Source organism: Nuphar pumila, chromosome 4 (genome assembly GCF_984573655.1).
Source record: "Nuphar pumila chromosome 4, dmNupPumi1.hap1.1, whole genome shotgun sequence".
Lineage (NCBI taxonomy): Eukaryota > Viridiplantae > Streptophyta > Magnoliopsida > Nymphaeales > Nymphaeaceae > Nuphar > Nuphar pumila.
In genome coordinates, this window is record NC_143252.1 from 131,411,158 (window position 1) to 131,435,467 (window position 24,310).

Sequence of the window (24,310 nt, forward strand, 5' to 3'; positions counted from 1 at the left end):
CATGTTTGACATTGATGTGATATAAATGATTTAAATGTATTGTCATGTTTGATGTGACTGTATTCATGCTTGTATGAAGTTATTTTTTATTTGATTATATATACATGAAATTGCATATCATGTAACTGATCCAAATAACATTTTTATTTGTTAGAATATAGTTCGTGGAGGTAACAGTGGTCGAGGACCAAGTGGAGGCCGTGGGACATCATTAGGTTGATGTCTTTGTGTTATATTTAAATATAGGCATTCATTATGTTTTTGCTTATATGTTGATATAAAAATTGTTACTTGTTAATCGTCTTTATAGGATATCAGCTCAGTGATAGCCAGTCTTAGCCTTCGTCTTCACGTAATGCTTCGATAGGTATATCATTTAAATAATTGTATACTTGATTAGTTTAAATATGTATTATGTGAATTTTTAACTCATTGTTCTGTAGGTGATGTTTCGCCTATATATGATCCATCTACACCAGCTACTCATACACATCACGAGACAACGTCGGATGCAGAGTCTTCTCATTCTGACATACGATGACTCATTCAAATAGTGTATATCGATAGTCGACCGTAAGTATTTCATTATCACTTGTCCAATACTTATCTTATTAATAGTGTATATCGACAATCAATTGTTAATGTGTATCAATTCATGTGCAACGTGAGGTTTGAGTCACAAAAAGTAATACGAGAAATTAGAAAGTCACTAATTCAGCATCTTTCAGGATCGGTCGCTCAATAGAAAGAGTACCCGAAGGAGGTGTTGGACAGATTATTGTCCTCATTCATGGTATGCAATCGTTTATCATAACTAATGTGTTTCATATTTAATTTTTTTTAAAGTCATGTGTGTTAACTTTCTGAAAGTATTTGTAGGCTTCACATCATTTTGCGACTACGAATAAGAAGGACGCGAGAGTAGTGTGGCAGAATGTGGCTGCCAATCGATTTGCCGACATGTTGTATAATATGAAGACTGCAACAATAAAACCAACTGGTGGGATAGATGAACCACTGCAGTGGAAGAACCATGACCCTTCTACTATCAGGAGAGATTATTGGGAGGGAATGCACGACAAGTGGGTGAGTAATAAATTTTAAAACTACTCATGTGCGAATTTAACCAATGACTTCTCTATTTCTTTCTCAATCGCTTCTCACTAACTCACGTGCCAACAATATGAATCCAGCTATGGTCGAAGAATATGAAAGTCTAAGTTTATTCAATAATTAAGATTGCAGTTTTAATGTGTCACAAGAGATAATCAATTCAAATTTCTTTTGAAAAAAAATCTAAAAAATGTTTATTTAATCAGAGGCAAAGTAGCAAAAAGTCAACAATAAATTGATTACAATGTCGCTATATGGATGTGCACAAAGTATGCAACGAAATGATAGAACCTCCAGATTTAGAAATCCCACAAGTTTATCTTTTTTTAGAAAAATCGACTAGAAATTCTTCATTGCATAATTTTGTAATTATGCTTACTTCAATATAATAAGAGGCTCTAGGTTCCGACATTCAGTTGAGATTTTCAAAAAAATCAACCAAAAATTTATAGAGGTGGAATATATAAAAGCAAGATTGATCGAGTGAAGCAAACAAATCTACACAAAAATTTAAAGCCACAAGATCTAGAATTTATCTACGCCAGTTTTACTATAAAAAGAAATGAATTTCCAGATATTACTATAGAAGCAAGAATAAGAAAACTTAGGGCGACAGTCTGGCAAAAATTTTCAGACTCAAGAACAAGAAACAACCTTGTTATATATGTTCACGAAATTGAAAGGATTTATTCAATTTCTTAGACAAAAATAAAGGTAAGAAGTAAAACCACGAAGAAAATAAAAAACACGATTGCTCTAGCAAAAAAATCTAGAAAATTGGAAACTAGAACTCTCGATTTCTCTAATTAAACAAACCGAGTAGTCTAAAACTTCCAGAACTAGAATCGGAAGCTTACTCGTTCGACGAAGCTTTCTAAACAAAAACAAAAAAAACAGGAAAAACAAAAACAAGAACGCGACTGAAAGATTTAGCTAGAGAAGCAAGAGAAACTAAAAGCACGATCTCTGCATCATAACAAACAAACGAAATGCATAAATTTTCAAGAACAATATCAACATCTAGAAATCGCAAAATCGTTCACCTGAAATCCCGACGTCGTAGCGTTCGGGGTCCGTCGCTGGAGAGCGGGAGGTGAAAGAGAGAGGGTCGACAGAGAGCGGGAGGTGAAAAAGAGAGAGCGGGAGGTGGTCGGGGTCGTCGCCGGATAGCGGGTGTCCAAAGAGGGAGGGGGTTGTCGCTGGAGACCGAAAGGAGGGTGGTCGCCGAAGAGCGACAGGTGGTCGGTGCGGTCATGAGAGAGCGAGAGGTGGTCGGGCGGTTGCCGGATAACGGTAGGTTGTCAAGGCTGTCACCAGCGAGCACGACTTTGGACGGGGCGAGCAATGTGGGTGAGAGAGAGAGAGACAGGAAGAGATCAATTTTGTGCCCTAGATGGGGGTTTTACATCGACAATTTGTGATGGATTCACGACAGAATATTTCCGTCGCGATCGCTAAATAGCGATGGACAATATTATGTCGTCAAATCCGTAGCTACGTGCGACGGATTTTGCGACGTAGTTTTTCAGTCGTTAATCCATCGATAAGTAGCAACAGATTAGTGATGGCATTTTGTCTGTCGCTAATTTCGTAAATATTTTGAATGTTAGCGACGAATGTTTTTCTCTCGCTAATCCGTCGCAAATTTGAGACGAAAAAAATCTGTCGCAAAGTTTCGTCGCTAATTACCATTTTTCTTGTTATGATTCCGTGTACATTTTTTTCGAATTGAGCAGATTTTTATCAAACTGTGTGAAAGTTTTATGCAAATTTACATTATTTCATACACATTTTTTTCAAATTGTGTGAATTTTCATCAAACTGTGTGAAAGTTTGAACATCCGATTATGATGTATAGGAAGAATCTTTTTCTAAAATTTCACCATATGGATAAGATCTAGATGCATGGTTTTGTAGAAATAAACTCTTGGATCATCCAATTAGGATGTACAAAAATGATCTTTTAAGGCTTGAAAACCAATTACTCAAAAATTTCATAAATATACAAACGAAAAAATGAAAAAATAAACACAAACCTTATATGTATATACAAGTAAATTCGCATGCTAAAATGAAAACTCACATCTTTTAAAGTTGATTGCATGAGAAAGTCTATCAATTTTGCAAACTTTTCATGATTTTGCATTTGAAAGTACACTTTCGCAACTACAAACACAAAACTCTTGACAAAATTCACACGTAATGGATTTTCACAAGGATTGTTCGATTTCAGTACTATATATACGAAAATTGCTAAGGATTTTAGCATCAAATATCTAGCAAAATTAGTGATTTTTGTGGAAACATTATGCGGGAAATAGGCGACGATTAGTTATCATCAGCTATGTTTCTTATAGTGACGATAATATATCGTCGGCTATATTACTCGATATAGCCCATGATAACAATTGTCGATTACATTACTAATACAGACGATAAAGTATCATTAGCTGTGTTAGTATAAAATAGATGATAAATGTCGTTGGCTATAAAATTTTATGTTGACGATAATTATCGTTGGTTATTGATTAAAATCGATGATAATTATCCTCATCTTATAATTGGCGATGATTAATTATCGCCATACTTATAAAAGATTTTTGGCAATGATTAATTATCGTCATAATTTAAAATCGATGATAATATCATTAGCAATATCTCTTCCGAACCTCCTATTTATATTACTGACAAGATAGGAGCAACGATAAAATATTGTCGGCAATAAAAATTTTCACTACGACATTATATGTTGTTGGGATTAAATTATTAGTGATGACGATAATTTATCGTTGTTTTTTTTTTGGTCGGTAATGACTTGTTTTCTTGTAGTGAATCTTTTTATTTATTAAGATTTGAAACAAATCTTTCTCATTATCCCAAAAGTTTCATCATTTTTTGGTTACAAATCCTTTAGTATTTATTTTATGCTTGTCTTACCTGTTTGTTGCTTATAACATTTATTATTCGTAATCATCTTTGATCTGCCAAAAAAAATGCACTCAGACTTGTGGGTCAGCAATAATTTTTTACTTTTCTTGAAATTTCCAGACATGGATTCTTCATCTTCATTTGTTCTTAATCATCTAGTTTTTGAAAAATTGACATCATCAAATTTTTTGACGTGGAAACGTCAAGTACTCTCTTTTTCATTCTTTTATAGTGGCCATTTTGTTCTAAATTTGCTCATAGTTTATGCTTTATCTTTATCATTTATTATTGAATTTCTTAAGCAAATGAACTTGGGCCAGTTATGGTTTTGGTGTATAATTGGTTACTCTATTATCCGGCTTGCTTGACAGTTTTAAAAAATTAATGTTGATAAATTTATTTTTGAAAATAAATATTTATTGAAGAGTAATATTTCAAAATAAAACATCTTTGTTTTTTCCCATGACAATTAAACATTGTACCTAACCAGCATTATGAAAAATGTGAACAAAATCATTTTTTGTTATTTTTTCAAAACCTCTTTTTAGGGTCCCGTAATGAATTTTGATTTGTTTTTTAAGAATAATGCCACCAAACATGTTATACCCTGGGTATCACTCGCTACAAGGTCAAAGCGAAGAGGAGACATTCCATATATATTAGTGGCAGGTAGGGGTGTCAACGAGTCAGGTTTACCCAGACCTGACCCATTCCAAACCCTATAGGGTCCGGCTATGGTGATAAATAAGAAGACTTGATTAAGACCTAGGTCCGGACCCGAAGGTCCAATTAATGCATGTAGCCGGGTATAGTTTGTAAAATTTTATACCAGACCTCGGCACATCCGAGTTTCGATTAAGACCCGCAATTTTTCAATGTAAAAATAATAAAAAATATTATTTTATCGGGTATGGCTCGAGTATGATTCATTTAGTTTTTATCGGGTCCAGGCATGGTTTCTCTTATGGTCTGTCCGATTAGACCTAGGTCTGGACCCAATACCATACCTGAAAATTGAAGTCAGGTTTGGTTCCACCTGGGTCCAAACCAAACCCAACCAGCTGACACCCCTAATGTCAGGGTATCAAAGGGTGTTACATCTATGAGGCGTGGTTGGTGAAGGGACAGTTAAGGTCTAAGGGGCCATGCCCGTGAATCCATCCCAATTGCCCTTGTATTTGTGGGTTTCTTCATTATATATTTAAAAAAGGCATGTTGGTAGACTCACAAAACAATGTTTTAAAACAAAGATCTAAATAACTTTGTTTATTTTATTGAACCTTCGTTCGAGTGAGGCACCATAACCACCCTGCCTTACATGGCCCACCTATGAAAGCTATACATCAGTGCGCTAGTGGGGTTTGATCCAGTGCATTCATCACAGCATCCTCACAACCACCCGGCTGGCCACACAGGTGGCCCCCTGTTTCATGTGTTATCCAAATGGAACCATGATCAACCATTCATATAAATTCTTTTTTTGACTTTAAGTGCTTGTTTGATGGCTCATCCAATACTGGACAAAACAAACAAACAAACATAATAGACAAAACTCATGTTTGACATGTTCTATAACAATTGTACTAAGGTCAATGTTTGTTTTGATTGTACAAGAAGTTGTGTTCCTTATGTTCAACGTTTGTTTTTACTGTGTGTGAACAATATGAACACACACGATAATGAGACAAATAACTTAATTTTGGATGACTCGATCCATTCAACCATATGAGTGTTTTAACAAACACATTATAGATTTTAGCCTCGGATATAAATCTCGAATTAGATTTAAAAACTAAAAAATATTTAAAATTTAAGTAATTTGAGAAAAATAAGAATTAATATTATATATATAAATGATTTGATCAATGTTATATTACATATAATTATAAAAGTTTATCAAAAAAATATCAAGCCCTAGAATCAACTTAACAATAAAAATCAAATTATCAAACCCTATTAAATTATAAAACTTTAAAATGCAAGAAAATAAATCATAAATAAACCAAAAAATCCTAAACTATAAAAAAAATAAACCGTAAAATTAAATAAAAAACCTTAATTCAAACCCTAATAAAAAATAGCCCTAATCAAATACAATAAAAGTCCTAATAAAATAACTATAAAAACCTTAACTATAAATATCCGATTTAAATCTATAATCATAGAAAATAAATAAAAAAACTCTAATCAAATCAAAGAAAACCCTAATCAAATTCACTAAATAAAGGCCTAATTTAAAAAAAAAAATTGATGCCCTAATCAAATAAAATCAAATAAAAAACCTTAATCAAATTAACTATAAAAAACTCTAATTTAAAATTTTTGATTCAAAGTCATAAATAAAAAATCTAATAAAATCAAAGAAAACCCTAATTAATGGTTATGCACTTTCGCCGCGTTCCTAATTTGTTATATCCTCCATTCCCAACATGATTTATGTCCGAAATAGCGCGGGAACAAAGGATAAAACAACCCCTAAGGGATGTTTCATTGCGTGGACAAAACTGTGTACAACATATCTGTCTGGACCATTTACATCCCAACAATATCCTGAATTATATGGTCATGCACTTCCATGATAGGACCATTGCTTGACTTCAGCTGTCAGTGTGGAAATGCATGGTTGGGGGCATGAGAGCGACCCAAAAAGTAGAAGGCGGGGACTTATTTCATTGATACCTAACCCGGATCTTATCGGATTCGATATATATTATAATCGGGTCTACCCGACCCAAGAGTCCGGATGGAGAGCAATATCATTGCAGAAATATTTATGCATTAAGCACCCTCCATCAAGCCTTGGCCCCACAACTGACTGACTGGCCTGTTCCCAAGATGAAGGGTGATCAGGTGCTATGCACAAATATTTGTGCGATCATATTGCACCTGATCTTTACACCGAAGAAGGGTCTATATAAAGGAACAAGCAACAGCGGGGGCTAAGGTACAGATGGGGAGGTGGGCGAGGCAGAGACCATTAGGGCAAGGAGGAGAAGAGGGAATCCCGTGGAGAGGATGATGGAAGCGGCGGCCCATGAGGGTCGAGGGCCATCGTCATTGCTCGGCGGTCAACCCCCACAATCTAAAGAAGAGGCTTCCTCATCGCCATCATCGTCGTCTTCAGGGAGGAAGAAACCACCTTTCCGACTCGTTCAGGACGATACCAAACCCGTCATCCGAGATCCCGTAATCTCTCTCTCTCTCTCTCTCTCTCTCTAGCTGGTTTTGAGTCCGGATTAATGGGTGGCAGATTCTTCGATCCGATCCCATCGAGACAGAGGAGGCGGTCCTCCGGTTACCACCTTTTCCATTGAACGTGAATGTGAAGGCGAACCCGCTTTAAAGCGATAATTATGTATGTTTCTTTCTTTCTTCTTCTTCTTCGACTTATTTGCTGCGGATTTCTGTTTTTCGCTGTTAGTTGGGATGTGAGTTTTGGGATCTTGTGTAGTTTTACTAGTTAATGGCTTTTTTATTTGGTTTCTGCATTGTAAGTTGAATCCTGGAGCATGCTTTCCTCTTTAGCTTTGTTTTGTTTTTGTTGTCATTGTTGTTGTTGCTATTGTTATTGGTATTGGTGAAGCTGTTGATGGGAAGTGATGGCGGAGGTGTGTCAGAGTAAATCATTGGTGTAAGCTTATTTCGGTTAGTCTGACCCCATAGAATGTGTTCAGCATGGTCTGTTAAGTAGAAACAATCTTTGGATTGAGACATTCCCACATAGAATCAGATTTTCTAAATTGTAAGATTTTGCTGCATTGTGAATCATTGATTTTTTCAGCTCTTGAAAAAAAAATGTTTATCCGTTACAAATGCACAATCCAGAACTTGATCCATAAAGCAACCAAAGAAATGTTAAAAAAAATATTAAGGCTCACTAGATGGTATGGTATGGAGTCTACTCACAACTTGACCAAATATTATTAGCCCTATACATATAGCATCTTTAGGGTTTATTTGGCCAATGATGATGTTTCAATGTTGCCTACATTGGTTGACACTTGTGCATGATTACATCATTCCAGTGGAGTCTGAGGCCATTGTAACTAGGATTATCGAAGTTTTCGAAAGATGAAACTCAAATTTTTGAAACAAATAGGGAATACATGGGTAACAAATTTACACAGGAAATGTTGTTCTTCTGTACAAAAGAGTTGAGACGTGTTATGTGAAATTTTCTTGATCCATAAAGCAACCAAAGAAATGTCAAAAAAAATATTAAGGCTCACTAGATGGTATGGTGTGGAGTCTACTCACAACTTGACCAAATATTATTAGCCCTATACATATAGCATCTTTAGGGTTTATTTGGCCAATGATGATGTTTCAATGTTGCCTACATTGGTTGACACTTGTGCATGATTACATCATTCCAGTGGAGTCTGAGGCCATTGTAACTAGGATTATCGAAGTTTTCGAAAGATGAAACTCAAATTTTTGAAACAAATAGGGAATACATGGGTAACAAATTTACACAGGAAATGTTGTTCTTCTGTACAAAAGAGTTGAGACGTGTTATGTGAAATTTTCTTGATCCATAAAGCAACCAAAGAAATGTTAAAAAAAAATATTAAGGCTCACTAGATGGTATGGTGTGGAGTCTACTCACAACTTGACCAAATATTATTAGCCCTATACATATAGCATCTTTAGGGCTTATTTGGCCAATGATGATGTTTCAATGTTGCCTACATTGGTTGACACTTGTGCATGATTACATCATTCCAGTGGAGTCTGAGGCCATTGTAACTAGGATTATCGAAGTTTTTGAAAGATGAAACTCAAATTTTTGAAACAAATAGGGAATACATGGGTAACAAATTTACACAGGAAATGTTGTTCTTCTGTACAAAAGAGTTGAGACGTGTTATGTGAAATTTTCTTGATCCATAAAGCAACCAAAGAAATGTTAAAAAAATTATTAAGGCTCACTAGATGGTATGGTGTGGAGTCTACGTACAACTTGACCAAATATTATTAGCCCTATACATATAGCATCTTTAGGGTCTATTTGGCCAATGATGATGTTTCAATGTTGCCTACATTGGTTAACACTTGTGCATGATTACATCATTCCAGTGGAGTCTAAGGCCATTCTAACTAGGATTATCAAAGTTTTCAAAAGATGAAATTCAACATTTTTGAAACAAATAGGGAATACATGGGTAACAAATTTACACAAGAAATGTTGTTCTTCTCTACAAAAGAGTTGAGACCAGAGTTACCAGACGCTTCTTAGGTAGGTGGGAAGCTCACTTCCCGGAAACTCGCTTCGGAAGCACGATACTCCTCGCTTCCAAAACTTCATAGGAAGCTCGATTCCCCCACACTTCTTCTATGCTTCTCATACACATGGTCTATGCATACTATATGCTTTTCTCACATTTCTTTTCATCTTTTTGGTGTATTTTCTCTCACGCTTTCACTCACTTTCCATGTACTTTCTTTAAATTGGTAACCATCATTGTTAGATTTTAACAAAAATTTAACTCTTTTATAGAAAAATCGTGAAATATAAGAATGATCAATTTTATTTTAGTTTTTATTTGTTTTTTGTTTGATTCCATATTGCTTCATTTTTTATTCATATTTCGCTTTTAAATTGAAACTTCGTTTCCTGCTTTGTATAAATTTTAAAATGCCTCGCTTCTCACTTCTACTTCCCGTATCGTTTCCCGCTTTTGTTTCCTAGTTTGGCAACCTTGGTTGAGACAGGTTATGTGAAATTTTCTTTTACTTTTTGGAAAAAATTTAAAACTTTTTTTTTTGTTTTTTAAAGTTGAACAGGATGAAATATGCTACATGAAATAGGAGGAGGTTTATAATTTATTGTAGCCATACTTATTTTACTTTATTTCTTGTATTTGTTCCTTCTAAATTCTAAATCCTTGTGCATTTAAGCACACTATAGTATGATGTTTATTTTCTCAATAAAAGTATTTCTATTCTACATTTCTTTAAATGAAATATAAACAACTTGTGATTGCGTATTTTAGTATTTTAAAAATAATATGTTTATTAATTCTTACTAGTTATCATGATGTTGATAAACGAGTGTTTGTAAATTCATAATATTTTTCTTGCATATCATTATGATCTATGTTACCATGTACTTCTATAGGGCCAACATATCAATGTCTGGTGTCTGACACTTGGACACTGACGTCGACACTTCATGGTCACTTCATTTTTTAACATAGAAGTGTTCCATAAAAAAATGGGCACTTGTTGTCGCTTGTCTAACACTTTTTAGTATCTTAGGCATGAATTATTTGATGTTGAACACTTTGTGTCAACGTTTAAACTTTAAACCCTATTTTGGCTCCATATATTTAATTGTGGCCTAACTCCACGAAAATGGGTCAACATGCACCTTTACTATACAGAAAGGTCTCTCTTCTCTCTCTCTTTCTCTCTTATAGTCGATGAAGGAATCAAGCTAGTTAGTAAAAGACTCTCTCTCATTGTTACCACAAGCATGCCTCACTCAGTTCCATTTAAGAACTCTCTCCTTTTTCACAATTTTGATGAATTGTGTGGTGCAACATGGAGGGAGGAGAGAACCGAGGATGTCTCCTTTTTTCTTTTGAAACAAAAATTATTTTTTTTACTTAATTGCTTCTCTCTCTATATATGTATATATATAGAGAGAGAAGCAATTAAGTAAAAAATAAAAAACTATTTCAAAAGAAAAAATGAGCTTCTCTCTCTCTCTCTATATATATATATATATGTATATATATGTTCAACACCGACACTCGTGTCAATGTCTAAGTAACATAGGTTATGATATTTATACTTTTGGTATGTGTTTGTGTGTGCATGTATTATTTATTTCTTACTATCTAATGTATGCACAATCTAGTTGGAAAACCATAAGGCTCTGTTTGGGAGAAGGGTATCGGAGGAGTTGGGAGGGTGTTAGAAATGGTTACATTATGTGGCAGAGCCTAAACGGATTTGAAGTATGTTTGGGAGAGGGAAGCTTAAATGTCGGTTGGGAGTCAGCCAACTCCAAATACCAAAAATTTCAAATTTCAACTCTTCTAATAAAGAGGAGGTATTTACAACTCCTTGAATCACAAGGATTATGGGGGGTTCCTAAATTTCTGATGGTTCACATTTTTTACCCCATTTACCTCAGTAAATCCTATATTCACCTATTTTACCTCATTATTAACTGCAATAATGGTGCAATTAAGAGACTAACAACTAAAGAAAAATACTATAAGCTAATGCATTATACTTTGAAAGTTTTGAAAATTGTAATCATTTAAAATTTGAACTAAAAAATTTTATGCTTTGCACATGCTTCCCATGCATTTCCTTCATTTTCCTTGCATTTTCCATTTCTGATTTCATGTGACCTAAAAGAACCTTGTTTCTCATTAATGTTTCCTTTATTGGCAACCCTTATTCTAACAAGCTACTCTCTCTCTCTCTCTCACACACACACACACACACTACTAAACAGACATTTAACATATGTGGCCTATCATCTTCATTGTTGTTGTCATCTTAGTAAGGAAGTTTGCCATGGCCAATGATGATGTTTGATGTTGCCTACATTGTATGATTGTTTGCATGATAACATAATTCCTTTTGATCTGAGGCCATTGTTTCATGTGTAAAAAACAGACACAGACACACTTGCGTGGTCCTATAGAACAAGGATGTGATTTTTAGGATATTTTCAAATTCAGCAGTTATAGATGCACAATAGAAGATTGTTTTGACTACATAAATGGATTTAAATTCATGAAATATGGTATTTTCATTTTTCTATAACAAAATCCAAAATCCTTTGTAGAGCTGTAAGTTCTTGACTTCATTTTTAGCTATCAGGTTTGACAAATCTGATGACAATAAAAGCAGATGCATAATGAACTTACACATTGATTATTTACTTTATTTCTTGAATTCCTTCCCTTGTGCATTTGGACGCACTATTTTATGATGTTTATTATCTCAATAACAGTCATCTTATTGTACATTTTGTTAAATGAAGTATGAACAACTTGTTTGATTTTACATTTGTTTATTAATTCTTGCTAGTTATCACGTGGGTACAAAAGTAAAGTTTCTGTAAATTCATAACCTTCTTCATACATATTATTATTAATTTGTACCTTTGGTGCATGTGTGTGTAGGCACACATACACATGTATATACGAACTTGTTTCTGTAATGGTATATTGTTATGGGGCTTATAGGTTTTGAACAAGTTAAAGAAAAGACTTTAAGCTAATGCATCACACAATTAAAGTTTAAAAAATTTTATAATTTAAAATTTAAATTATAAAATTTTAAGCTTTTTCACACAATACTAAATGGATGTTTAACATGCGTAACCTATCACCTTCATGATTGTCATCATAAGTTCTTTGTGGCCAATGATGATATCTAATATTGTCTACATTGTTTGATTATTTTGCATGATAACATAATTCCTTATGATCTGAGGCCATTTTTTCATGTGTAAAACCATGCACAAACACATTACACACACATGTAGTCCTATAGTACAGGAATGTAGGGCATATGTTTTGATTGCTGTTGGATATTTTCAAATTCAGTATTTATAGGTGCACATAAAATGATTGTTTTGGCTACACAAACGTGATTTAAATTCAATGAAGTAATTTATTCTTTTTTTTCTGTTAAAAATTTTCCCCTGATGTAGGGCTATAAATTCTTTTTGAGTTCATCTTTAGCTATCAAATTTGACAAATCCATAGTCACAAATAGCAGTATCAGCTATATCTTGTCAAGGGGATTTCTCGCGATAGGATTTTGTTGATAAATTTTGTGAAATGCTAGGTTCTTAAAAAATTTGAAAAAAAAGCAGAAGTAAGGAAATAAGATGTTTAGATAATAAAAGACATAATAAAAATAACTAAAAAAATTATAAAAGAATATTTAAGATATAGAAAAGAAGTAAAAAGTAAAAATAACCGATAATACCATGATAGCGATAATACTGATATAATATCACAATATATAAATTTCTGATATTTTCAAAATATCACAGTATTTTTCCTTTAATACTGTTTTATGAATTTAAAGCGATATTATGGCAATATTTTCAAATTACCGTCTATATCTGTCTATGACAAATCTGATGATAATAAAAGCAGATTATATATATATATATATATATATATATAGTGAGAGAGAGAGAGAGAGAGAGAGAGAGAGAGAGAGCTAACTGCTAACCACATTTCTAGCTAACTGGGATTTTGAAGGGATTTTTTCCATGTTTTCCTTAAATCTGTCTGTACAAATGTGTTCTGCATGCTTGATTTTATAGGAATAGACTTGTTGGATCATCTGATTCCAATATGCAAGTAGGTTTTTATAAGGATTAAAAATCATTGGTCTAAGATTTTCATAATTATTCAAGTCTTAAAAAATCATGTTTTTTTTATCAAAAAAACATGATCCAAGTGTTGTTCCCTAGTAAATTGACCATGTCTAACACATGTATGGTCAGATTTAAGGAATACATTGAAAAAAAAAACTTCAAAAACCAGGTTAGCTGGGCAGTTAGCTACAAAAATGGTTAGCAACTACCATCTCTCTCTCTCTTTCTCTCTCTCTCTCTCTCTATATATATATATATATATATATATATAGAAAGAGAGAGAGAGTAATTTGTTCCTCCTAAAGGTAGGAAGGTGTGGAATGTCTCAATTTTTCATTTTTTGGATACCTTTTTGGAATTTGACCCTACAGATGTGATCTGCATGGATTGTTTAAAAGGAATCAGCTTTTGCATCATCCAATTATGACGTGTCAGCAAGTTCTTATAAGGATTCAAAAAATTAATGGCTCAAAATTTTTTATAAATTTTTAAAGCTCATAAAATCATTTTTTTGTCAATAAAATACGAACCAACAGGTGAAGCTTAGCAAATGGATCATGTTGAACACATCTATGGGGTTTGACTTATCAAATATGGCTTGAAACATTGAAAATCAGTACCGTCCACGCCTTTTGGAGGATAGTTAGGTGGAAGCAATTCATATATATATATATATATATATATATATATATATATATATATATAGAGAGAGAGAGAGAGAGAGAGAGAGAGAGAGAGAGAGAGAGAGAGAGAGAGAGAGAGAGAGAGAGAGAGAGAGAGAGAGAGAGAAGGTGGTTGCTGCCAATCACTTTTTTAGCTAACCAGGTTTTTGAAGGGGTTTTTTCATGTTTTCCTTGAATCTGACTGTGCAGATGTGTTGTACATGCTTGATTTTATAGGAATGGACTCCTTGATCATCCGATTCCGATATGCAGGCAGGTTTTTATAAGGTTTAAAAATCGACGGTCTAAGATTTTCATAAATATTCAAGGCTTAAAAATCATGTTTTTATCGAAAAAACATGATCCAAGTGTTGATTTCTAGTAAATTGACCATGTCGAATACATTTGAATGGTCAGATTTTAGGAAAACTTGAAAAAAAACCTTCAAGAACCCCGGTTAGCTTGCGGTTAGCAGCTGCCACCTTTTCTCTCTCTCTCTCTCTCTCTCTCTCTCTCTATATATATATATATATATATATATATATATATATATATAGAGAGAGAGAGAGAGAGAGAGAGAGAGAGAGAGAGAGATTGGTCAAACATTGATATTGGTGTGGATCTTTCTTGGGTGAATTCAAAATAAGTGTGGTTCTCATCAGAGTTATTGGAAGCTTCTTATATAGGTGGGAAGCTCACTTCCCTAAAACTCACTTCTATAGTGCAATACTTCTCGCTTCCGAATCTTGATGAGAAACTCAATTCCCCCACGCTTCTCCTATGTTTTCCACACGCTTCATCTATTCTTCTTATATGTTCTCTTACTCAACTTTTCTTGTTTTTTATGTGTTTTCTCACTCTTTTCATTCATTTTCATGTGCATTCAATAAATCGGTAGTCATCATTTTTAGATTTTGTTAAAAATTTAATTCTTACACTAAAAACATGAAATTTAATATTTGTCACTTTTATTTTAGTTTTTATTTGTGTTTCATTTTGATTCTCATTCAATTCTTATATATTTTTTTTATTCCTTGCTTTCCGCTTCCTATACATTTTAAAATGACCTTGGTTCTCATACCAAGCTTTGGGATTTTTTTAAAAATAAAATAATACAATTAAAATTGAGAAATTCAAAATAAGTGGTTCTCATACCGAGCTTGGTTCTCTTAGAGGCAGGCCCTATGCCAGGGCTCCCTCCCGGTCCCCACCACCTAAACTGGGTTTCCCCTTGTTAAATATATAAAAAAAAGGTGGTAAACCCAAGTGATTGTTGTGAATATTTCCTCAATAGCTGCAAGTTGATTATAGTGGGTGCTTCACTGATGGATCAGTCATCATAATGCTTCTCTTATTTGTGTTTAGAACTTTAGAGTGATTCTGGAACTTGTGGTTCTCATTTTCTTGTTTTACGATAGGTGGTTGCTGTTGCACCATGGATGGTGAAAAAGTGTTAGTTTGTGTAATTCAGTTTGGCGGTGCAGTTGTGCACAACAGTGATGGCTCCTTTTCATATACTGGTGGGGAAGCACATTTATTCGATGTTGATCGTAGTATGTCATTCAATCAATTTAGGACTGAAATTGCGGAGATGTGCGACAGTGATATATCTACATTGTCATTCAAGTATCTGCTTCCAACAAACAAACGAACTCTTATTACAATTTCAAATGACAAGGACCTGAGACGGATGGTTGACTTTCAACAAGAATCACCTGAAGTTTTTGTTTTAGCTGCGGAGGCTCCTGCTTCCAAGGAGAATGCTGCTCCTAATGATGTGAACATTTCAAGCAGGTATCTTTCTGTGGCATGTTTCTTACTGAAACTGTTTGATTATGCTAACCATATAATTATAATAGGAAGAAATTGATTATTGTAGGGGGGTGAAAACAAAGATGAAAACCACTTCCAAGGCTATTGTGCCAAAGAAAAGAAAAACTTGCGAGGGATCGGGTAATGCTATAACTGAGTTGGCAATAACACCTGTCTCTTGTGACAATAGTGCGAGGAGATCAACTGTGTTTGGAGAGAATACCATCATTGATGTGGGTCAGTTGTTTAAAGATGTTCATGAGTTCCGTGATGCATTACGTAAGTATGCCATTGATAAACTCTTTGCTTACGAGTTTGTAAAGAATGATGGTTCTCGTGTTACTGCAAAATGCAAAATAGAGGGTTGTCGATGGCGAATACATGCATCAAAGGTATCAAGAACAAAATTTTTTAAGATCAAAACAATAAATGGTACACATACCTGTGAAGGAGACCTTGGAGCTGACAATTATCCAACAAAGCATTTGGTTGCAAGCTTGATAAGGGAGAAGCTTCGGAATACACCAGATTATAAGACAAAGGAAATTGTGAATGACATACATCGTGATTATGGATTAAAGTTGAATTATTTGCAAGCATGGCGTGGCAAGGAATTTGCAAGGGAACAACTATTTGGCAATGATGTAGATTCCTTCATGGAGTTGTCCCAGTATTGTGAGAAGGTGGTGGAGACTAATCCAGGTAGTATTGCCACATTAGCAACTGTTGTTGGACAGTTCCATCGGCTTTTTATATCTTTTCATGCTTGTATTCATGGATTTGAGCAAGGTTGTAGGCCTTTGCTATTTCTGCATAGTGCTTCTTTGAAGTTGAAATACCAAGGGGTTCTCTTGGCTGCAACTTCAATAGATGGAAATGATGGAATTTTTCCGGTCGCCTTTGCCATAGTGGAGCAGGAAACATATGATAGCTGGCGGTGGTTCTTACTTCAATTAAAGTCTGGACTGTCGTCACCTCGATCACTCACATTTGTATCAGATGGGTTGAACGGCTTGAAGGAAGTTGTACCAGAAGTATTTATTAACAGTGAACATGCATTTTGCCTGAGTTGTCTGGCAGAGAAGTTGAAGAAAGAAATGAAAGGTTCATGGTCAGAGGCAATGGAGGATGCATTGGCAGATCTGGTCTATACTGCTGCTAGAGCATGTGAAAATGATGAATTTCTTGCCTGCATTGAGAGAATAAGATCTATACTGCCTGAGGCTGCAGTCTGGGTCATGGGCATTGAGCCTGCGCAATGGGCTAATGTATTCTTCAAAGGATCATGGTTCAGCCAAATCGCATCCAGTATCACAGAATGCTTTGATAGCTGGATATCCAAGGCACATGATTTGCAGGTGTTAAAGTTGGTGGACATGGTAAGGAGGAGAATAATGGAGCTAATTTATGCTCGGTGGGAGGGATCTGCTCAATGGCAGACAAGACTTACACCTAAAGGAGAGGAAAATCTTCAGAGGGAGATAGACTATGCTCGTTCACTTTCCGTGTCAGCAGTCTCCTCAGGAACCAAATTTGAGGTGATCGATGATGATGTTAATCTCGTTGATCTTGATATGTGGGGGTGCACATGTTGCAATTGGAAGCTTATGGGTTTGCCATGCCGGCATGTGATTGTATCACTCAATTGCATTGGTAGGAACATGTATGATTATTGTGAGAGGTACCTCACTGCTGAGGGTTACAAGCTAGCATACTCTCATCCTATAAATCCAATTCCGGATATTGATGTTGTTTTAAGCTCATCAACAATAACGAGATGCCGCATGCCCAGCCTACCAGCTGATCGTCGTCCCAAGAAAAAGAGAGATGAGTTGCAAGAAAATGGAAAAAGACCATTCCACTGTAGTAGATGCAAAGGTTTGGGTCATAACAAAGCTACATGCAAAGCTCCTATGTAGCTTGAATATGTGAATCTTTGTGGGTGTTCCCTGCTCTAATGCAAGAGGAAGGTTGGTTGGACATTGGTTCGATTTAACTGCATCTTGTTGCATTTAGTGTACATAACAGAAAACTCTCTCTAGTCTCCAGTAGAGTAGGCTTTGGCTCGCTTGATTGCTTTTTTGGTTGAGATGGTTGTGCCTCTGGAGTCACTGTGCCTAAACGCACAGCTGTTATACTGCACCAAACATCTTTTGTTTGCTTGGATTGCAGATTCAGATTCAGATTAATATTTTTGGTTTGTTTGCCCATTTTTTTTGTTTTATGCTTTACATCAAATTGGATAAGTGAATACGAGACACAAGTCGCTCAAGTGCATCCTAACTGGCTCTTAGTGCTAGAAAACTCAACTTATGATTTTGATTGATCACGTTTTGAATAAACAGAAAGGTGCATTTGATTTCGCTAAAACCTGTGCAATCTCGTTTGTTGCAACCTGTGTTAAGATCCAGGGTAACCAAACATTGAGGGCACGTTTGCATCACTCACAAGTTCCTCTAATTGCAATTTACAATCATTAGACTGACATTGTGATTAACAGTTTTCTCAAACTTAGTGAAACATGGGGAAGTGCTTAGAACATGAGACAGTCACAAGACTGTCATTGTGACTAATTGGTCACAGCTTGAACCTTTTGAAACGTGCTGTCCCCTCCCACTTGTGATCAAAGTAAGCATTCCCTGAATTCTAAATCATACAAAAATGGGGATCTCAAATCCGAACCTTGTATTTGAGAAACTTGAAATTCAAATGCTCTGCAATTTGTAGACGGGTAACCATACTCCATTTGGCAAAACTGCAACCGGGGCTAAGCTCCTGGGTAAAGAGAAGTCTGGAAGTCCAACAACTTCGATTTGAATCCATTGGTTTTATACCATGCAGTTGCTTGGTTTGGTTTAAAAGACTACTCGACATCAAATCGTTAATGAGATCCACCATCGATACCGCTACCACAGTTGTTCGGATCATCGTTAATTAGAAAGGAAGAGAAAATGCTCACCAAATCAGCCTTCTGCAAAAACACTAATAATGAGAGAGGCCGAGCGTGGGCAAAGCAAAGCATGATGGCTCTTTATGTGCACGCACACGCCCGTACTTTGATGGAGATTGATCATACGGGCTCGGCTCCTCCTTTCAATAGCTGCCTTACAGTTACAGTTAATGTTTATAACCTACACATCAAACAGCGACCAGTGGGATTCACAATTCTATTCTATTCTGGTCTAAAAGATTCCTCTTTGCAAAGGTGACTTGTCCACTCACTACAAGGAATGGGACCGGTAGCCTGAGATGCTACAGTTAGCAAACCCTTCCAGTAACATTAGCATTGCATCTTTGCGCAGAGACTTAGCAAGTATTGTGAACAATCATGTTGAGGGAAGAGGGTGACCAGATTTGGTTAATAAACGGGCCTTGGACTGCCCATTCCAACTCAATCGATTTCGAGTTCCAAAAATTTGCAATGCTATAGCCCGACCCGGCTGTGTTAAGCCATACACAAAACTTGGGAGGATAAGCCCTCAATAGGGTTCCGGATATTAATAGATTATAGTTGTGCCTTGTTTGGTGTTCTGTGTTAATCCAAGCTACTAATCCTACAGATCACCCACCTATTTATAGATGAGGATAATTTAATCTTAATAAGCCTAGGTTTCCTATTTTCGATAAACACAAATCAGGAAAGCATCCTAATCTAACAAAATTTTGATTTGGATCTGTTATATAGATCCAATACCCATTATAAAGGCTTAAAACAAAAATATCCAAAAATGAAAGATATAGCTCAAAAATGAATCATTAAACCCAAATTGTGATGTGCTCTCTCTCAATGAAACACGCAGGTGTGATGACGAACAGATGGGAACTTAGGAATGTGCTTTTGGCACATCAAGTCCCTTCTGAAGATGGATGTCGCCTGAGTCTAACTCAAATGTGCATCCAGGGACCCATTTCAAAAATACAACATATCCAATGGAACCCGCTGTTGGACATTTCCCTAATTCGCACCCTTATGTACTGGACGCTGGTTGAATTACATTAACAATGGAGCAGTCTTATAAACAGAGGAAATGAAATGAAAACTGCACTAAAATTGTAAAGACTAATTTCTTTACCATGAAAAAACTAAATTCTGTGACCATACATAGTTTGTCCATTCCGATATCTTTACAAACAAAAATAAATAAATAAAATAAACAAATATCAGCATGCAATTAATTTTCCAATAAGAGCTCCAAACTCAGATGCAGTCAAAAGCTTGAAGTGTCATTTCTAGTTTGCTTGAAGTACCACTGATTTTTTTTTTTGCTGAAACCCCATATCGAGATCGCTATCGTAAACCGGAGAACTTTCATGCAAGAGATCAAATACGAACAGAAAGTTTGATTATGTTCACACTTGGTTCGACCAACCACTCGGTGATCACTTGTCCTGCTCTTAAAGAATCAGCAAGATCATACGTCGTCTCCTCCAGCTGATGATTGGCAATAGGTCAAGTTGCATAAGAGATCCAAATTGAACGTGTCTCGCACACAAGCAGGTCTAGAAAAGCCGTAACTAAAAATTCAATAATATCTAACATTAACAATACCTAGAAATATCTAAACAACGATTTATCTAACAATATCTAACATTAACAAAAAAATTACCATCATTGGTTATATTGAATCACCATCATGCATTCGTAGTCTTTAATGAATGGCCTTGTTATTGTGTGTAGGGATATCTCTTGTGGTCTCTTATTTCATTATAAAGGAGTGCTGCCCCACTACATTCCACCACCAACTTAACTGGATGATATAAAATAGTGAATTTGTGGTCTTTAATAAACTTAAGACAACCTTGTTGCCTTATATTCAACTTTTTTTTGCAAAACTAAATACTTCAAACTCTTGTGGTCCGTCATCACTTTGAATTGTTCTTGATACTAGTGCCACCAAATCTTCAATGTGAATACTGTTGCTGTCAATTCTAGATCATTGTTAGGGTAATTTCTTTCATGAACCTTTAGATGTTGTGAGGCATAAGTTACGACTTTTTTGTGTTGCTTTAACACACAACTCAGGTATGTCCTTGAGGCATCAATATACACTATACAAATCCTCCTTGACCAGATGGCAAGGTCAGAACAAGTGTGGTCGTGAGTTCTTCTTTATAATCTAAAAACTCTCTTCACATTTGTCATTTCATTCAAATTTGATTCCCTTTCTGAGGAGTTTGGTCATTGGCAAGGTAATTCTCGAAAAATCTTATATGAATCGTCAATAATACCTTGCCAACCCAAGGAAGCTACTGATATCGCCAATATTCATCCGTTGTTTCCAGTTTATGACGGTTTCCACCTAATAGAATCTAACTACGAATTAATATAAAAAAATTTAATTATCTCTAAATAGCGAAACTAATTAAGAAGAAAGAATGTTTACCTTAGGAGGATCCACGAAAACTCCATCCTTTGAGATTACGTGGCCTAAGAACGTAACTTTCTCCAGCCAAAATTCACACTTCAAGAATTTTGCGTACAACTGATGTTTCTTAAGTATCATCAAGATAATCCTCAAATGTTCTCAATGTCACTTCATATCTTCTGAGTAGATCAAGCTGTCATCTATAAAGACAATAACAAAAGTGTCTAGGTAAGGTTGGAAGACTTGATTCATCTGATTTATAAATGTTGTTGGTGCATTAGTGAGTCCAAAAGGCATGACTACAAACTCGTAGTGCCTATATCTAGTCTGAAAGGTTGTCTTTGAAATATCATCATCTTTAATCCTGAGTTGATGGTATCCTGATCTAAAATTGATCTTCAAAAACACCTTAGCCTTCGTCAACTAATCAAACAAATCCTCTATATGGGGCAAGGGTATTTGTTTTTTATGGTAGCTTGGTTTAACATCCAGTAATCAATGCATAACCTCATCAAACCGTCCTTATTTTATGAATAATATTGGTACTCCCCATGGAGATGTACTCGGTTGAATGAATCCTCATTCCATCAATTCTTGTAACTATTTCTTCAATTCCTCGAGCTCTGTTGGTGCCATTTTATATGGAGCCTTGAAGATTGGTGTAGTTCTTGGCAATAACTTGATACAAAATTTCACGTTGCGATATAGAGGCAACCCTGACAATTCTCACTAATCAGGCATTCTACATTGTGTGTAAGCACCTATGTGTAATGCCTAACCTTTTTTAAAATTTAAAAATTTAGTTTAATTCAATTTTTATATGATTCTTTTTAAAATTGATTAATTAATATTATTTATTTCATAATATATGTTAGTATATCACGTTGAATCGTGGATCCTTTATATAGGATCCATCGTTCATATAGGAGATCAATTTAGAAGTCCACATTAAAAAAAAATTTAATGAGTTTTAATTTAAGAGGATACTAGAAAACCTTTAGAGAGAGTTTGGGTCCCAATAGGAAACCCAAACCTCCTCTGTATAAAAGAGGTTGAGCCTCCTTATTAGAAAATACTATTCACATTTTTTTAGAATGGTAGAGAGATAAACACAATTTTTAGAGAAAGAAAGCTAAGGGAGAAAAATACCGGCCAACCCTAGGGAGCATTGAAGCCTAAATGAGTTTGTTTGTTTTTTTCTGGTGACTAATCCTAGGAGCCGATCACGCTCATTTTTCCTTTCATTTTTAAGTGTTTGATATAATACAAGGTATGTACCTTGGCCTTGGACAACAACCACTTGAGTTGAGAAGAGATATATGACCTCTTTTATGTTTTGATGGTATTTCGAGAGAACATTGTCATGTTTTTATCTTTGTTCACGTGTGTAGTACTTTATTCATTAGTATTTGCATCAACATACGAGATTTTATATTGTTCAACATGTTTAGAATGTAGGATAGGTCAATCAAGTATGGAATCATATTTCTACGGTTCATTTTAAGTAGTTTTGATATTTAAAACCGTATTTCGCTTCTGTGATATGCAATTTAATTATTATAAATGATTTAACCCATTTTTAATAAAAAATGATTAAGATTCATGTTTAAATTCATGTTACATGTTAGATTTGATATTTCAAGCATGCTAGATATGTTTATGCTTGTAGTTAATATGATTTTGATGGATTATAAATTTGTTTGAAGGTTTTCATAAACTCAAAATCCTATTTCAAAAATTGGTTTTGGGAAAAACAAATTATCTTAAGTAAAAAATGCCAGATGTTATGTTTGATTAGTTATATGAATTAGATCTTTGTATTTACAACATGTTTAAATGTGTATATGAATGATTATGATGTGTTTATGATGAATCAAATGTTTTTGATGTTTTTAATGAAAAACTTAAAGTTCTTGATATATTTTTTTAAAAACTATATATTGTCTTGTATTTTTATTCTGACCTGATGTGAACAAAAAATTGGTTCTCCAAATTAGTGAACCCATAAATTCAAAAAATTTAGGAGGATGTTCTATACATATGAAAGAAAATTAAAAAAAAAATTGGACTCGATTGAGTTTCTGGTTGAAAGATACGACTTCTGCAAGTCAACACAGAATTTCTATCCTAATAAAAATTCTATATAGGCTTCATGTTTTTTGTAAAACTCATAGCTCCTAATATATCTAGGATTTATTATTGAGATTTTTATGTATGTTAGTTTTTATATCGAAGAATACACGATAAAAATATTGTGTGTTGATTCATTATAGTTTGAAAATTAAAAATTACGCAATATCATCCCAGGACCTGAAATGTTTGGATTGCGGTCTATCAAATAACAAAAATAGATTGTATTGTATGATTTTTAATTATCTGTTGGTAAGAAGTTTAATTACATTTTTTTTACCTTATGTCAGATACACCAAGATGACTATAATAAAAAATTCAGAATTTATTTCATATTGTAGAATTGTTGGTTGATGTTTCTTTAGAAAAATCAAATAGGGCCAGACTGTTTTGTGAACAGAAAACAATCAGTGGTTCCAAAAATTTTATTTTATGATCTGTAATGAGTTTAGGTCAAGGTTTCTTCTTGTAAATAACTAACATGTATCCGAATCTATAGTAGAAATATTAGAATTTATTTTATTCAGTGTGATGTGTGATAAAATTTACATTGATACAAATAAATTCTATTTTTTACTATTTTATATGTAAACTGCTTTAGCTTAATTGAATATGATGTGTTGAATTGCATGCGTGTGATGTTTACAGATTTGAACAAGATGTATCATGTGTAGTATGATGATAATGTATAGCATAATGTGACATTGTATGTATGCTTATGTTGATTATGTATAACATGTTGTTATGGTATGTGGCTTGTGAGCGTGATGAACTGTATAATGTGTAATGTTTACTTAAATGCATGAGATAATTCGAGATGTGAACTGGATTGTATTGTTGCTTGTAGTTGAGCTACAAAGGGCTTATTAAGGTTGTATGCTGGTGTAGTATTGTTGTAATAATCATGTAAATGCATTATTTATATTACGTTATGA

General features: G+C 34.5%; 1 protein-coding gene and 5 non-coding genes across 7 annotated transcripts; all 6 read left to right on the plus strand.

Moving 5' to 3' along the window:
- The first annotated feature begins 6,975 nt into the window (after positions 1-6,975).
- LOC149841082 (uncharacterized) lies at positions 6,976-18,087 on the plus strand. 2 transcript variants are annotated; one of them, XM_090003580.1, is made up of 4 exons: positions 6,976-7,227; positions 7,292-7,396; positions 15,486-15,861; positions 15,947-18,087. In XM_090003580.1, the coding sequence occupies exons 3-4, from the start codon at positions 15,503-15,505 to the stop codon at positions 17,796-17,798; spliced, it is 2,211 nt and encodes a 736-aa protein (XP_089859706.1). In that variant the 5' UTR covers positions 6,976-7,227; positions 7,292-7,396; positions 15,486-15,502; the 3' UTR covers positions 17,799-18,087. The 2 variants fall into 2 exon arrangements, with proteins under 2 accessions (XP_089859706.1, XP_089859707.1); XM_090003581.1 differs by having other exon boundaries at positions 15,670-15,861.
- On the plus strand, positions 7,998-8,083 carry LOC149841083 (small nucleolar RNA SNORD34). The gene has a single exon (XR_016431706.1). It is a non-coding gene; the product is annotated as a small nucleolar RNA SNORD34 (small nucleolar RNA).
- Positions 8,349-8,434, plus strand: LOC149841084 (small nucleolar RNA SNORD34). Its single transcript, XR_016431707.1, has one exon. It is a non-coding gene; the product is annotated as a small nucleolar RNA SNORD34 (small nucleolar RNA).
- On the plus strand, positions 8,701-8,786 carry LOC149841085 (small nucleolar RNA SNORD34). The gene has a single exon (XR_016431708.1). It is a non-coding gene; the product is annotated as a small nucleolar RNA SNORD34 (small nucleolar RNA).
- LOC149841086 (small nucleolar RNA SNORD34) lies at positions 11,577-11,659 on the plus strand. Its single transcript, XR_016431705.1, has one exon. It is a non-coding gene; the product is annotated as a small nucleolar RNA SNORD34 (small nucleolar RNA).
- LOC149841087 (small nucleolar RNA SNORD34) lies at positions 12,427-12,510 on the plus strand. Its single transcript, XR_016431704.1, has one exon. It is a non-coding gene; the product is annotated as a small nucleolar RNA SNORD34 (small nucleolar RNA).
- Positions 18,088-24,310: the final 6,223 nt, after the last annotated feature.

What these genes read in the sequence shown, in the direction of transcription:
- LOC149841082 (XM_090003580.1), top strand. Translation starts at nt 15,503, where the DNA reads ATGGATGGTGAAAAAGTGTTAGTTTGTGTAATTCAGTTTGGCGGTGCA. An exon ending in GATGTGAACATTTCAAGCAG is followed by an intron (nt 15,862 to 15,946) that starts GTATCTTTCTGT and finishes TGATTATTGTAG; the next exon opens with GGGGGTGAAAACAAAGATGA.